Source organism: Salvelinus sp. IW2-2015, unplaced genomic scaffold (genome assembly GCF_002910315.2).
Source record: "Salvelinus sp. IW2-2015 unplaced genomic scaffold, ASM291031v2 Un_scaffold2665, whole genome shotgun sequence".
In the NCBI taxonomy this organism is placed as follows: domain Eukaryota; kingdom Metazoa; phylum Chordata; class Actinopteri; order Salmoniformes; family Salmonidae; genus Salvelinus; species Salvelinus sp. IW2-2015.
In genome coordinates, this window is record NW_019943971.1 from 54,473 (window position 1) to 69,871 (window position 15,399).

Sequence of the window (15,399 nt, forward strand, 5' to 3'; positions counted from 1 at the left end):
TCACGTTCGTCGTCAATTGGATCTGAACGAACAGAGGAGTACCAAGGCAGCAGCCGTTATGATATAAAATACATATCTTCTTTATTTATACTCATTAATTAACGAAACGAAGAAAATACTTTTAAACAGAACTTACAAAAATACACCTACACAACAAACTACGAACGTGAAGCCTATATAACATGACAAGTGACAAGGACAATCCAGGCAACTTTAACACATAAGACACAAATCACCCACGACATAACGCCACATGAATATGGCTGCCCTACAATATGCGCTTCCTCAATCAGAGACAATCATAAACAGCTGCCCCTCTTAATTTGAGAAACCAACTCTAGGCAGCCAATTAGACATTTATACATACAAACACCTAGACTAGACAACGCCCCATAAACATAAAAAAAAACCTAGACATGACAAAAACACCTACATCCCCCATGTCACACCCTGGCCTAACTAAAATAATAAAGAAAACAAAGATAACTAAGGCCAGGGCGTGACACAAATGCTGCACTGAAATCTAACTGTACAGCTCCCACAATATTCTTATTATCAATGTATTTCAACCAATCATCAGTCATTTGTGTCGGTGCAGTACATGTTGAGTGCCCTGCTCTATAAGCATGCTGAAAGTCTGTTGTCCATTTGTTTACAGAGAAATAGCGTTGTATTTGGTCAAACACAATTTTTTCCAACAGTTTGCTAAGAGCTGGCAGCAAGCTTATAGGTCTGCTGTTAGAACCAGTAAAGCCCGCTTTACCACTCTTGGGTAGCGGAATGACTTTGGCTTCCCTCCAGGCCTGAGGACAAAGACTTTCCTCTAGGCTCAGATTAAAGATATGACAGATAGGAGTGGCTATAGAGGCAGCTACCATCCTCAGTAGCTTCCCATCTAAGTTGTCAATGCCAGGAGGTTAACAATAATTAACAATACTTTTTCCACCTCTACCACACTAASTTTACAAAATTAAAACTTGCAATGCTTTTCTTTTATTATTAGTTTTTTTATGCATGAATACGATGGTTCACTGTTCGTTGTTGTAATTTCCTGCCTAAGTTTGCCCACTTTGCCAATGAAGTAATAATTAAAATAATTGCCAACATCAAATGGTTTTGTGATGAATAAGCCATCTGATTCGATAAAAGATGGAGTGGAATTTGTCTTTCTGCCCATAATTTAATTTACTCAAGTTGTTTTCCTTCATTCTTTATATAATTGATCTTGGCTTCATAATACAGTTTCTTATTTTTTGTTGTTGAGTTTAGTCACATSATTTCTTAATTTGCAGTAAGTCAGCCAATCAGATGTGCAGCCAGATTTATTAGCCACTCCTTTTGCCCCGTCTCTTTCAYCCATACAGTTTTTCAATTCCTCATCAATCCATGGAGCCTTAACAGTTCTAACAGTCAGTTTCTTAACAGGTGCATGTTTATCAATAATTGGAAGGAGCAATTTCATAAATTCATCAAGTGCACCATCTAGATCCTCTAATTAATCACATCAGACCAACAAATATTTTTAACATCGTCCACATAAGAGTCACAGCAAAATCTTCTGTATGATCTCTTATACGCTATTTGTTCCTGTAGTGTTTCTAAACACCCTGGCAGGTTGATTAATAACCTGAGCCAGATTACAGGCACTGGTTACAGTGAGAAGCTTCCTCTTGAGTGGACAGCTTGAAGAAAACCAGTCAATATTCAGGTGCCCAAGAAAGTAGACCTCTCTGTTTACATCACATACACTATCAAGCATTTCACACATATAATTTGGATACTGACTGTTAGCACTTGGTGGCCTATAGCAACAGTCCAAAAGAAAAGGCTTTAGATGTGCCAAGTGAACTTGCAACCACAACACTTCAATAACACTTGACATAAGATCTTCTCTAAGCATTACAGGGATATGYCTCTGAATAWATACAGCAACTCCTCCCCRATAAGCATTRKTGTCTCTTCTATAAATGTTATATCCTTGTATTGCTACTGATGCATCATCAAATGAATTAGCTAAATGGTCTCAGAAATGGCTAATATATGAATGTTATCTGATATTAGCAAGTTATTGATTTCATGAACCTTATTTATAAGGCTACATATATTAATATGGGCTATTTTCAGCCCTTTCTGGGTAGCTTATCAGAGATAGACATAATATGGAAAAGATCAAACAATGCAAGAGAAAAAATATATACAATCAGCAGTCCATTAATCAATTGGTGTGTGTGTGTGTGTGCTGCAGGGTTGAAGCTACGAACCCATAGGCCTGGCTCTCTCATCCCTTCCAGGCTTCTGGGAGGGAGGGTGGACAACGAGCCTGTCATAGGGAGGGTGGACAACGAGCCTGTCATAGGAGAGGTGGGCAACGAGCGCTGTATAGGGAGGTGACAACGAGACTGTCATAGGGAGGGTGGATATGGCTGTCAGCAGCCGAGGGCGGTCTGTGAGCAGCCGAGGAAGGTCTGTGAGCAGCCGAGTCGGTCTCTAGAAGCCAAGGCGGTCTGTAGTAGCCGAGGAAGGCTGTAGCAGCCGAGGAAGGTCTGTAGAAGCCGAGGCGGTCTGTAGCAGCAAGGAAGGTCTGTAGCAGCCGAGGAAGGTCTGTAGCAGCCGAGGGCGGTCTGTAGTCAGCCGAAGGGCGGTCTGTAGCAGCGAGGCGGTCTGTAGAAGCCGAGAAGGTTGTAGCGCGAGGCGGTCGTGTAGCAGCAAGGGAAGGTCTGTAGCAGCCGAGGGCGGTCTGTAGCAAGCCGAGGGAAGGTCTGTAGCAGCGCGACGGAAGGTCTGTAGCAGCCGAGGGCGGTCTGTAGAGCCGAGGCGGTCTGTAGCAGCCGAGGAAGGTCTGTAGCAAGCCGAGGAGAAGGTCTGTAGCAGCCGAGAAGGTCTGTAGCAGCCGAGGAAGGTCTGTAGCAAGCCGAGAGAAGGTCTGTTAGCAGCCGAGGGCGGTCTGTAGAAGCCGAGGGCGTCTGTAGCAGCCGAGAAGGGTCTGTAGCAGCCAGGGAGGTCTGTAGCAACCGTAGGAGTCTTTAGCAGCCGAGGAAGGTCTGTAGCAGCCGAGGAAGGTCTGTAGCAGCAGAATGTAGCAGCGAGGAAGGCTGTAGCACCGAGGCGGTCTGTAGCAGCGAGGGCGGTCTGTAGCAGCCGACTACGAGTGATGTGGGAGTCCTTATATATGTTCACTTTAACCACAAGCAATTCAAATGTTTGGTTTTGGTAATCGAGAGATTTCAGAGGTGTTAAACTCAGATTTAACATAAATTGTAACCCCTCCTCCTTTACTATCCGATCCGTTCTAAAAAACGTGTACCATCAATAGAAATCAAGTTATTTGAACAAATCTTTAACCAAGTTTCTGATAAAACCATTATATCTTCATTTGTCGTTTTGGCCCATATTCTAATCATGTCTATTTTTGGAAATAGACTTCTGACGTTAACCTGCAAGAGGCCAAAACCTGCTCTGTTTTTTAAATCATAGGGAGTCAGTAGAGATTGCAGGGTATCTACCGGCCCAGGGTTTGGTTGAACATTAGCAGAGATCAACAATAAAAGCATAACAATATATCTGAGTTGCACAATGCGTGAGGACTTGGTGGAGCCAGCACCATTGTCAATACAACGAAGTGAGTCTTTCGACACAGAAAAAGGCATTCAGTAGTTTGAGATTTTGGAAGTATGTCATCAAGTGCAGGTCAGTTGTGTTTGAGAGTGGTATAAATGTAACTGCAGAGAGAGACACGTTCCTGGTGGTATTTTCAGAGTTAAACTAAGACTAAGTAACATGGAGATATTCAGAGTTATACTAAGACTAATGTACATGGAGATACTCAGAGTTAAACTAAGTCTAAGTAAATGGAATTTTCAGAGTTAACTAAGACTAAGTAAAATGGAAATATTCAGAGTTAAACTAAGACTAAGTAACATGGAGATTTCAGAGTTAACTAAGACTAAGTAACATGGAGATTTTCAGAGTCAAACTAACCTGTCGGTTGCTCTATTTCTCCATATTCAAAACGTCTCCATCGACTCTGTTTGATTGACAGCTGAATCACTGTGTGGCGAGGCTGCCAGGGAGCAAGAACATGAACACACACACAGACACACCGACATACACACACCACACACACACTGTGTTTAATCACTGTGTGGAGAGGCTCCCAGGGACTAGAGGGAATAAAGTGGTACACTGATAAACTTAATCACTTAGGAGAGATACACACACACACAAACACACACACACACACACACACACAACACACACAGACACACAACACACCACACTGTGTTACTCATTGTGTGGAGAGGCTGCCAGGCTAGAGGGAATAAAGGGCTGGTACACTGATAAACTTAATCCACTTAGGGAGAGGTTCACACACACACAGACATACGTGACACACATGCATACACACATGCGCACACACACACACAGACACACACAATGTGTTTAATCTGTCACTGTCAGGTTTCCAAAGCGTTTTCTAACCTGCTGCGTTTGACTCATTCTACAATAGAACCCATTTCGCACACATTTGTAAAGAGAAAGAACACTCCCTAATTAATATAGGAAACTTTTATACACACGCTTGACATAGGATATTACAACATTTAAAGAGGACAATTTGTCAGTCATTATTTGAAGCATGACTGGCTCAAAGGAGATCAAAGTGGCTGCTCGTGATGTGTCTTGTCCTGGGACTAGAAACCTCCTGGGTCGTATTCAGTAGGTGGAAAAGTATCAGAAAGACACCTGAACCAATAGAACGCAGATGATGTTATCTGTTGCAAAAAGAAATGCTACCGTGTGCCTTTCTCACAGCACCCTGTCCTAGTTTTCTATCTGCTGTGTGAGTTGATAGTTGTGACTGATCTGGGGCCTGTATCCACAAAGTACTCGATTAGGAGTGGTCCACAAGTATCTCAGATTAGGAGTGTCCACAAAGTGTCTCAGAGTAGGTAGTGTCTCAGGTAGAGTGTCCACAGAGGATTCAGAGTAAGGTCCCAAGTGTCTCAGAGTAGGAGTGTCCCAAGTGTCTCAGAGTAGGAGTGTCCACAAAGTGTCCAGAGTAGGAGTTCCACAAAGTGTCTCAGAGTAGGAGTGTCCCAAGTGTCTCAGAGTAGGAGTGTCCACAAGTGTCTCAGAGTAGGAGTGTCCACAAAGTGTCTCAGAGTAGAGTGTCCACAAAGTGTCTCAGAGTAGGAGTGTCACAAAGTGTCTCAGAGTAGGAGGTCACAAAGTGTCTCAGAGTAGGGTGCTGTTCTAAGATCAGTTTTGCCTTCTAAATCATAATGTTTGCAGGGATGCTTTCCTCTGAGATGCTTTGTTGATTTGGGCCATGGTCCCTCTGTTGTTGCTATATGAGGTCCTGGTGCAGCAGATAGCCTAGCGTTTAGAGCGTTGGCTAGTATCAAAAATGTTGTTGGTTCAAATCCCCAAGCCCGACTAGCTGAAAAATCTACTGATGTGCCCTTGAGCAAGACACTTAACCGTAATGTTCCTGTAAGTCGCTCTGGATAGAAGTATCTGCTAAATGACAAAAATATATACATGTTTCGGTTGTGTCTTATCCTTCTGTAGTTGCCATAGAAGTCCTGGTGGTGTCTTATCCTTCTGTAGTTGCCATTAGAAGTCTGGTGGTGTCTTATCCTTCTGTATTGCTATGGGGTCCTGGTGTGTCTTATCCTTTGTAGTTGCCATTAGAAGTCCTGGTGGTGTCTTATCTTCTGTAGTTGCCATTAGAAGTCCTGGTGGTGTTCCTTATCCTTTCTTTCGCCATTAGAATTCCTGGTGGTGTCTTTCCTTTGTTAAGTTACCATTAGAAGTCCTGGTGGTGTCTTATCCTTCTGCAGTTGCTATGTGGTAGCTTATCCATCTATACACCTGCTGTCTGTCCTTGATGCCAAACAGAGAACAACAATCTCTCAGTGGGGGAGGAGCAGACATATACTGACTTTCTGTCTCTCTCTCTCTCTCTCTCTGCAGCATACAGAAGGGTTTAAGAAGCGTTGGTTCACCCTAGACCACAGACGTCTCATGTACTACAAAGATCCCCTGGTAAGACTGGTTTCACACACACACACACACACACACACAGTTCTCCCAGGTGGGCTCTTATAGTCCAGTTACTAGAGAGGACCTCATGTTTAATATGAATCTGATTGATATCAAAAGGTTTGACTTCATAATGACGGATGAAGTTTCCTCTTGCTGTGTCAGGTTAGTACAACATGTTCTCTGTTAGTTTTAACAAAGAGCTGCTATGTAGAGGAGACTCGCTAGACAGTAATCTGATACTTCTATCAGAAGACCATCAAACCACACACGCACACGCACACACACACGCGCGCACACCCCAAACCACAACTCCAAAGAGGCAGAGAACTCACTAGCACCCTCTCTCAACTCACCTCACATCAACACCTAAACTAATATTGGCTAGATGTAACACTATGGGGATTGTGTAGAGTTGGTATGAGGGTGATGTCGTGCTCTACTTAACGTGCTAGCCTGGTTTGAATCATCACACACAACAATGGAAAGTGGAAAGCACAGGGGAGCYCTAGGGAGGGCCAGYCCTGGCCAGATCAAATAGCTCACTWGTGCACTTTAGAAAAGAAAAGGGGAGCCTCACACTTAAGGCTCAGATGCAATACGTTGAATAAAGCAWCGTTTGGACAGCTAAGCTGCCTTCATCAAGGGTTCACACTGGGGCTGTTACAGAGAGCTATAGACAGGCCTTGGTTGAGGTGTGGAGCCGTTATGGAAATAAAGAGATTGAAGACTTCTTTTCCATCCTAAATGGACCCCTATTCCCTTTATAGTGCACTACTTTAGACCAGGGATCTTAAGGCTCTCACCCTCACCTCACCCCCTCTACCTCATCCTCACCCCCTCTGCCTCACCCTGTCTACCTCACCCTACCCCCTCTACCTCACACTCACCTCACCCCCTCTACTGCACTCTCACCTCCTCTACCTCACCCTCCCTCCCCTACCTCACTCTCACCTCACCCACTCTCACCTCACCCCCTCTACCTCACCCCTGTCTCTTATACACATCTAGATGTGTATAAGAGACAGCTCTACCTCACACTCACCTCACCCCCTCTACTGCACTCTCACCTCCTCTACCTCACCCTCCCTCCCCTACCTCACCCTCCGTCTCCTACCTCACTCTCACCTCACCCTCTCTACCTCACACTCCCTCCCCTACCTCACTCTCACCTCACCTCCTCTACCTCACTCTCACCTCACCCCCTCTACCTCCCCTACCTTGCCAGGATGCCTTTGCCAAGGGTGAGGCTTTCCTAGGCCACCAGGACCATGGTTACAGCGCTAGCCCCGGCCTTCCCGCCGGAACCCACTGCAACGGCGCCTGGCAACACGGCATCACCATAGTAACACCCGAGCGCAGCTTCCTGTTTACCTGCGAGACGGAAGTTGAGCAACAGGATTGGCTGAAACACTTCAATGATGTCATCAGCATCCAGATGTCCCCTCAGGAGTACTCCAGTAAGAGATTACAACCTCTTATTAAGGGTTTATAAAGGGTTTATTAACATCTATGTGTGTTTATAAGCATACRGATGTCCRSTCAGGAGGACTCCAGTAAGAGAGGACCATMTTTTACTATTTAWAAAGGGTTTATAAACATATATTGCTGTTACTGTTTGGTTATAAAGTGTTTATTAACGTCTGACCTCGTGTTTGTGTTTTGCAGTGGAGGCTATGTTCAGACACAAGCATTGATGGGCCTGTGGCCTGATGGACCCTTCCTTCTCCCATCCTCCTCTCCTCTAACCATCTGCTGTTCCTCCTCTCTCCTCCTCTCCTCTACCCGTCTTCTGTTCCTCCTCTCCTCTACCCATCTTCTGTTCCTCCTCTCTCCTCCTCTCCTCTACCCATCTTCTGTTCCTCCTCTCTCCTCCTCTCCTCTACCCATCTTCTGTTCCTCCTCTCTCCTCCTCTCATCCTCCTCTCATCCTCCTCTCATCCTCCTCTCCTCTACCCATCTTCTGTTCCTCCTCTCTCCTCCTCTCCTCTACCCATCTTCTGTTCCTCCTCTCTCCTCCTCTCCTCTACCCGTCTTCTGTTCCTCCTCTCATCCTCCTCTCCTCTACCCATCTTCTGTTCCTCTCCTCCTCCTCTCCTCTGCCCATCCTGGAGATCACCAAGACGTTTCAGTTAGGTTAGGCTGTCCTTGCCTAAGAAAGAAAGATGTACAAACACACTAGACCGCAGCAGTACCTGTCATCATGGTCAACCATTGTGCCTTACACTAAGTCATTACTTTAATGTCTCAGATCAATGTGAATTTAAATGTTTACTTTTAAAAGTTCCCTATTAATATCTTATAAATTGACATTTTTGATGGGTGAGTTTGGTTTGGAGATATGTAAGATACATTTGAATATAACTATGGATAATGTTCAACCCTCTTAGGGTTGTATATAAACAGTTAGTGGMMTTTTTTGATAGTGCCATCTTGTGGTGTTTCAAGAATATGACCGATCTCGCTTTCTACATATCCTGTATGACCGAAGATATTTTCACCCTGTTATTTTAAGGTATTATACAACATATTTAGACTGAGGAGACATGCAAAGAATATATCATTGATTGATACATATTTGTCATTCATCCCATGTCATGCTTTTATACGTGTTGTCAATGGTGTTTTCCATTATAGAAGAAGATTGGTTATAAATGATCATGTTTGAGGAACTACAAACCATCCGTTTCACCATTTTTTAAATAAATCCATATATTGGTCTCCTCTCGTTTTAAATATGTAAATTATTTGAAAAAGACTTCTAATGAGTTTATGTGTGAGATATAGAGATTGAATGATATGTCAGTGTGTGTGTTTATGTATGCTAGGTTGAATGCGTCCTTGTACATGCATGTGTGCGTACCTGCGTTTGTGTGTCAATTGCATTGTGTGTGTGTGTGTGTGTGTTTTAGCGCCAGCAAACCAGGGGTGTTTAAAACTGCACCCAGGTGTTTAAAGAGAGCAGGGCCAGGGCTGAGGTGAATCGCTCATAAATCCATAGAGTCATCCTGGGTTACACCTATATGAGAGAGAGAGAGAGAGAGAGAGAGAGAGAGAGAGAGAGAGAGGGGGAGAGAGAGAGGAGAAAGAGAGCAGGAGAGAGGTAAAGGGGACAAAGAGAAAGAAGGAAAGGGGTCAGATGACAGAGAGGGAAAGAGAGTAGAGGAGTGCAGTTGAAGGACATCAAAGAAGACGGACACAACAAAACGCTTATGAAGAGCTCTGGAATTAAACACTAGAAGGGGCCCCAGTTACTCTATTGGAAGACCCCGACATTGACCTATTGAGAGGTACCAACAATGACCATCCACCATGCCAGCTGAGAACACAAGACAAACTAACCTCTGGATACAGTCTGAGAGCTTCTGAATCACCACAAACTGACCAACGACAACACACTGTCAGGACATCAAGCTACTTCCACTCCCAAGTCACCGGGGCGGTTCAAGTCCACTAGAAACTGAAGCGTCTGTCTGTTCTACAGTATCGCCTGGGCTTCGTCRGGTACCCGCGGGAAGGAAAGGATCATGGGAGCTTGGAGGAGCTGGAGCGGGGACGTGAAAACATCGGGAGATAAGAGACACTCGATGAGGTGGACTTGTCAGCCATGTCCTGGTTCACCTTAAGACTGCAGGTTAACAGTAGTAGTGGAACTGAAGCCACTGTGGAAGCATCACTACACACTGACTGTTTTCCTATTGGATTTAGATTCAATTTAGATGAAGAGTCAGAAGGCCAAAGACGATTTATGTGTTTTCAAGTCAAATTTGATCACATACACAGTTTCCAGCAGGTTTAAAGGTGCAGTGGAATGCTAACGTGCTAGCTCCCTCAATGCAGTACAATTGTTGTTTTTGTTTTGTTTTGTCTGTTTTTCACTGGATCTTATGCAGTGCGGAAAGTCGCTTTAAATTCTTAATAGTTCTCTATTCACTCCAACATGGAGCACGTTAAAATCCGTTTGGAATCCATACGCAACTCWTTAAAATCTTTCTGAATACTAATAGTAACAGTTTATCCCAGTAAAGCGATCACTTCATTGTAGGGACGTGCTGGCCTTATTTATGAACTCAAACATATCCCCAACGATGAACCAGAGCCAGACGCCCATCGTGACCTCCATCTCCCCCCAGTCAGGGCATGGTTCTGGGGGCTCGGGCGGTGTCTCTGGAGGGGGTAGCTCTGGGGGTGGGGGTTTGTGGGTGACCTCTCTCCTCGGCGCTACCCTCCTAATCATGCTCGCCATGGGGGTGGCGGGTAACATCTACACCCTCTTCATCATGCGTTCCGCGGCTCTCCGCCGATCCGGCTCTATGTACGTCTATATACTCAACCTTGCCCTCGCCGACCTCCTCTACCTCTCTACGATCCCATTCGTCATCTGCACCTACTTTGCTCACGATTGGTTGTTCGGCGAGGCCGGTTGCCGGGTCCTCCTGAGTCTCGATCTCCTCACCATGCACGCCAGCGTCTTCGTCCTGGTCGCCATGTCGTTGGAGCGCTACCGGGCCGTGGCCAAGCCGTTTGACGCCCGACGATCCAGCACGCGGGGACGGAAAGTAGTGGCGGCCGTCATCTGGTTCGCGGCGTTTGTCCTGACACTACCCATGATGATTATGATACGGCTGAGGGAAGGGAAGCCGAACGCGGCCGGGAACGTCAAGCGGATCTGTTACCCCACGTGGACCCAAGAGGCCTTCAAGGTCTACCTCACCGTCCTGTTCCTGACCAGCGTCCTCGTACCCGGTTTAGTCATTGTTGGTCTCTACGCAGGCCTAGCACGTCGCTATTGGACTGCTCAGGCTAGCTTGGGAGGAAGCAGCCGTTCAYCGAGAAGACGAGGCTTAAAACAAAAGGTAGTAACAATGATTTTTTGTATCGTTGTCGCGTACTGGGTGTGTTTCCTGCCTTTCTGGGGGTGGCAGTTGGCGCAGTTATTTTCCCCGCAGACCCTCAGGGCTCTGTCTCCTGCCACTCACAGTTACATMAATTTCTTTGTAACGTGTCTGACCTATGGGAATAGCTGTATTAACCCTTTGTTGTACACCCTCCTGACCCGGAACTATAAGGACTATCTGGCTCAGAAGGGTCAGAGCACAGGGTCAAGTAGGGGAGACCTGGGGTCGGCAGCCGGAGCACCCCTACAGGATCTATAATCAGAGTAGAGGTGACCTAGGGGTCAGCTGCCGAAGAACCCCTACAGGAAATATAGGGGAAGAGGGGGGAAGTATTTTTGACGTGACACAAGTAGGAACTATTATATTTGACTTAAATCCTTTTTATCCTGGGGAGGATAGGTCATCCATGCAGGAACTATAAAAGAAGGGGAGTTATTCTGACGTGACACCAAGAGCACTATTGCCAAAGCATTTCTGATACAGCATGTTTATCTTTTCACTCTGAGGAGTACCTTGGATTTTGTGAAGACATGAGGACATTTCTTTATAGCTGTTGGGGCAAGAGCAGCCCCCAAAACAAACAAATCGTTTTTTGAGTAATTAGTGCAGCATAAACTTGACCTAACAACATGGCTTACTCTAAACTCAATAGTTTTTGTATTTTTACATAATCTGAATATTATTGGTATATAGTTATACAGATGTTGGATCTTAATTTGAGCCAGTTTGCTACAGCAGGAAAATAATCCTGCAGCAACAGGAAAAGTGAATTATTATGTGGATTATAATTAATGGACGTTTTTTGTAGGGATTGATAGATTTTTCGTAAGGGAAAATCAAGTCTGAAATGTCAAAGGGGAAATTACAAATTTAAGAAACCTTTTTATACCTCAAAGCCTTGTTAAACCTCAAACCTCTAATTGTTTAATTGCACACATTACAGGAAAGTTGTCCTGCAACAGAGTGATCAGATTAAGATCCTACATTTGCAGCAATAGCTGTTTGACATATACTTTGCCAGGGGATTCCAATTTGCATTCATCATGTAGGCTGCTGTATTTCTTGTCACATATTGACATGAATGTCATTTAACCAGTCACTATGTATTTTTTTTCTTACTTCGACTTTGTTGTCATATTGCCAAAAATGTGTCAAGCTAATGTTCTTGGTTGGTTTTTCTCATCTTGTATTCTTTAATTACATGATTGTTCTAATAAAGTTTTGACAGATTGATTTAGAGGTAAAATGACTACAATATTGCCCTCTGCTGGCAAAAGTTTTAGAGTAAGTTAACTTTCACATACAGTGTAATGTGTGGTAATCATGCCATCACATTTATCAGCAATTGTAAAGAATTCACTGTGTGTCTCCCGTCGGTGGCTAGTTTCCTCACTCTGTGTGTCTATGATGGACCCCACTGACCCACACACACACACACACACACACACACACACACACACACACACACACACACACACACACACACACACACACACACACACAACACCCACACACACACACACACAAACAACACACACACACACCCACACAACAACACACACACACACACACACACACACACACACACACACACACACACACACACACACACACACACACACACACACACACACACACACCAAGGTACTCCCCCCCACACATACACACCTAACCTACACCCACACCTACCCCTACCTTCCCACACACACACACACACACACCACACCTAACCCTACAACCCCACACCTACCCTCTTCCTTACCCCCCACACACACACCTAACCCTACACCCCACACCTACCCCTACCTTACACACACACACACTCTCCAGACCGCCGCCTCTCACCAGGAAATGTGGTCCCACCATGCAACATTCCAAAGCCTTGAGGCAGGTCTCTTCGTGTTGTCCTGTAAATTGTCTCTCAGGAATGTCTAGCATTATTCATCCTGCCAAAATAGACTAACAGGATCTACAGAACCACAACACAGACTGGCCCGCGTGGATACAGATTATATGAGCCATTTGGTCTGAATAACTTGAGTTGATGGATGTTAATACTAACAGGACCTACAGAACCACAACACAGARTGGCCCGCGTGGATACAGCTTACAGTTGAAGTCGGAAGTTTACATACACTTAGGTTGGAGTCATTAAAACTCGTTTTTTCAACCACTCCACAAATTTCTTGTTTAACAAACTATAGTTTTGGCAAGTCGGTTAGGACATCTACTTTGTGCATGACACAAATCATTTTTCCAAAAATTGTTTACAGACAGATTATTTCACTTATAATTAACTGTATCACAATTTCAGTGGGTCAGAAATGTACATACACTAAGTTGACTGTGCCTTTAAACAGCTTGGAAAATTCCAGAAAATTATGTCATGGCTTTAGAAGCTTCTTACAGGCTAATTGACATAATTTGAGTCAATTTGAGGTGTACCTGTGGATGTATTTCAAGGCCTACCTTCAAACTCAGTACATCATTGCTTGACATCATGGGAAATCAAAGAAATCAGACAATACCTCAGAAAAAAAATGTAGACCTCCACAAGTCTGGTTCATCCTTGGGAGCAATTTCCAAAGCAATTTCCAAACTGAAGGTACCACGTTCATCTGTACAAACATTAGTATGCAAGTATAAACACCATGGGACCACGCAGCCGTCATACCGCTCAGGAAGGAGACGCGTTCTGTCTCCTAGAGATGAACGTACTTTGTTGCGAAAAGTGCAAATCAATCCCAGAACAATAGCAAAGGACCTTGTGAAGATGGTGGAGGAAACAGGTACAAAAGTATCTATATCCACAGTAAAACAAGTCCTATATCGACATAACCTGAAAGGCCGCTCAGCAAGGAAGAAGCCACTGCTCCAAAACCACCATGGGGACAAAGACCGTATTTTTTGGAGAAATGTCCTCTGGTCTGATGAAACAAAAATAGAACTGTTTGGAGGAAAAAGGGGGACGCTTGCAAGCTGAAGAACACTATCCCAACCGTGAAGCACGGGGGTGGCAGCGTCATGTTGTGGGGGTTCTTTGCTGCAGGAGGGACTGGTGCACTTCACAAAATAGATGGCATCATGAGGAAGGACAATTATGTGGATATATTGAAGCAACATCTCAAGACATCAGTCAGGAAGTTAAAGCTTGGTCGCAAATGGGTCTTCCAAATGGACAATGACCCCAACCATACTTCCAAAGTTGTGGCAAAATGGCTTAAGGACAACAAAGTCAAGGTATTGGAGTGGCCATCACAAAGCCCTGACCTCAATCCTATAGAAAATTTGTGGGCAGAACTGAAAAAGCATCTGCGAGCAAGGAGGCCTACAAACCTGACTCAGTTACACCAGCTCTGCCAGGAGGAATGGGCCAAAATTCACCCAGCTTATTGTGGAAAGCTTGTGGAAGGCTACCCGAAATGTTTGACCCAAGTTTTAAACAATTTAAAGGTAGTGCTACCAAATACTAATTGAGTGTATGTAAACCTCTGACCCACTGGGAATGTGATGAAAGAAATAAAAGCTGAAATAAATAATTCTCTCTACTATTATTCTGACATTTCACATTCTTAAAATAACGTGGTGATCCTAACTGACCTAAGACGGGGAATATTTACTCGGATTAAATGTCAGGAATTGTGAAAAACTGAGTTTAAATGTATTTGGCTAAGGTGTATGTAAACTTCCGACTTCAACTGTATACGAACCATTTGGTCTGAATAACTTGAGTTGATTGATATTAACTGACAGTTCTTCACTAAATTACTTTAACTGAAAGTTAGTTACTTGAGTCCAGTTTATGTCAATCAATATCTAATCAAAAACTGGTCCGCTGTTAACTGAATTATATTTGTTCTATTGCACATAATGGTCCTATACACATGTGTGAATTGTATATGTGTTTTTTACCCAACTCCCCCTGAGACACTCAGAGAGACACCTATCAGAGAGGGAGGTCACAGCCAATGATCAACGACAACCCTGGAGCAACTAGGGTTAAGTGCCTTGCTCACGGCCACATCAACAGATTTTTCACCTTGTCGGCTCTGGGATTAGAACTTTTTTGGTTACTGGCCATACGCACTAACCGCTAGGCTGCTAGCCACCCTTGATAGCTTGTTGCTCAGCCTTAGTCATGACTCAGCACTGATTAACATCTGTCGTTAAGAGAGTTAGCATTGAATTGGTATCAACCACCACTACTAGTAAAAAGATACTAAAATTCCTAGAAGGCCAAGTGTGAGTTCAGTCCACTGATGTTCCAGTTAACCAAGGAGACWGACAGGAGGCAGGAGACAYACAGGAGGCAGACAGACTAACAGGCAGACAGACAGGAGGCAGACAGACTGGCAGGAGACAACGACAGGCAGGAGACAGACAGACTAAAAGGCAGATAGACAGGACAGTGACAATAGACTGTATAAGTGAGTACACTGACTTAGTGAGTTCACAG

The 15,399-nt window shown here is 44.4% G+C and overlaps 1 protein-coding gene and 1 pseudogene across 1 annotated transcript; both read left to right on the top strand.

Moving 5' to 3' along the window:
• The window catches only part of LOC112074502 (arf-GAP with dual PH domain-containing protein 1-like), a 20,471-nt pseudogene extending 12,368 nt beyond the window's left edge, over window positions 1–8,103 (top strand).
• A 1,930-nt stretch (window positions 8,104–10,033) lies between these two features.
• uts2r4 (urotensin-2 receptor 4) lies at window positions 10,034–11,379 on the top strand. Its single transcript, XM_024141668.2, has one exon. It carries the CDS (start codon window positions 10,110–10,112, stop codon window positions 11,199–11,201), a length of 1,092 nt encoding a protein of 363 aa, XP_023997436.1. The 5' UTR covers window positions 10,034–10,109; the 3' UTR covers window positions 11,202–11,379.
• Window positions 11,380–15,399: the final 4,020 nt, after the last annotated feature.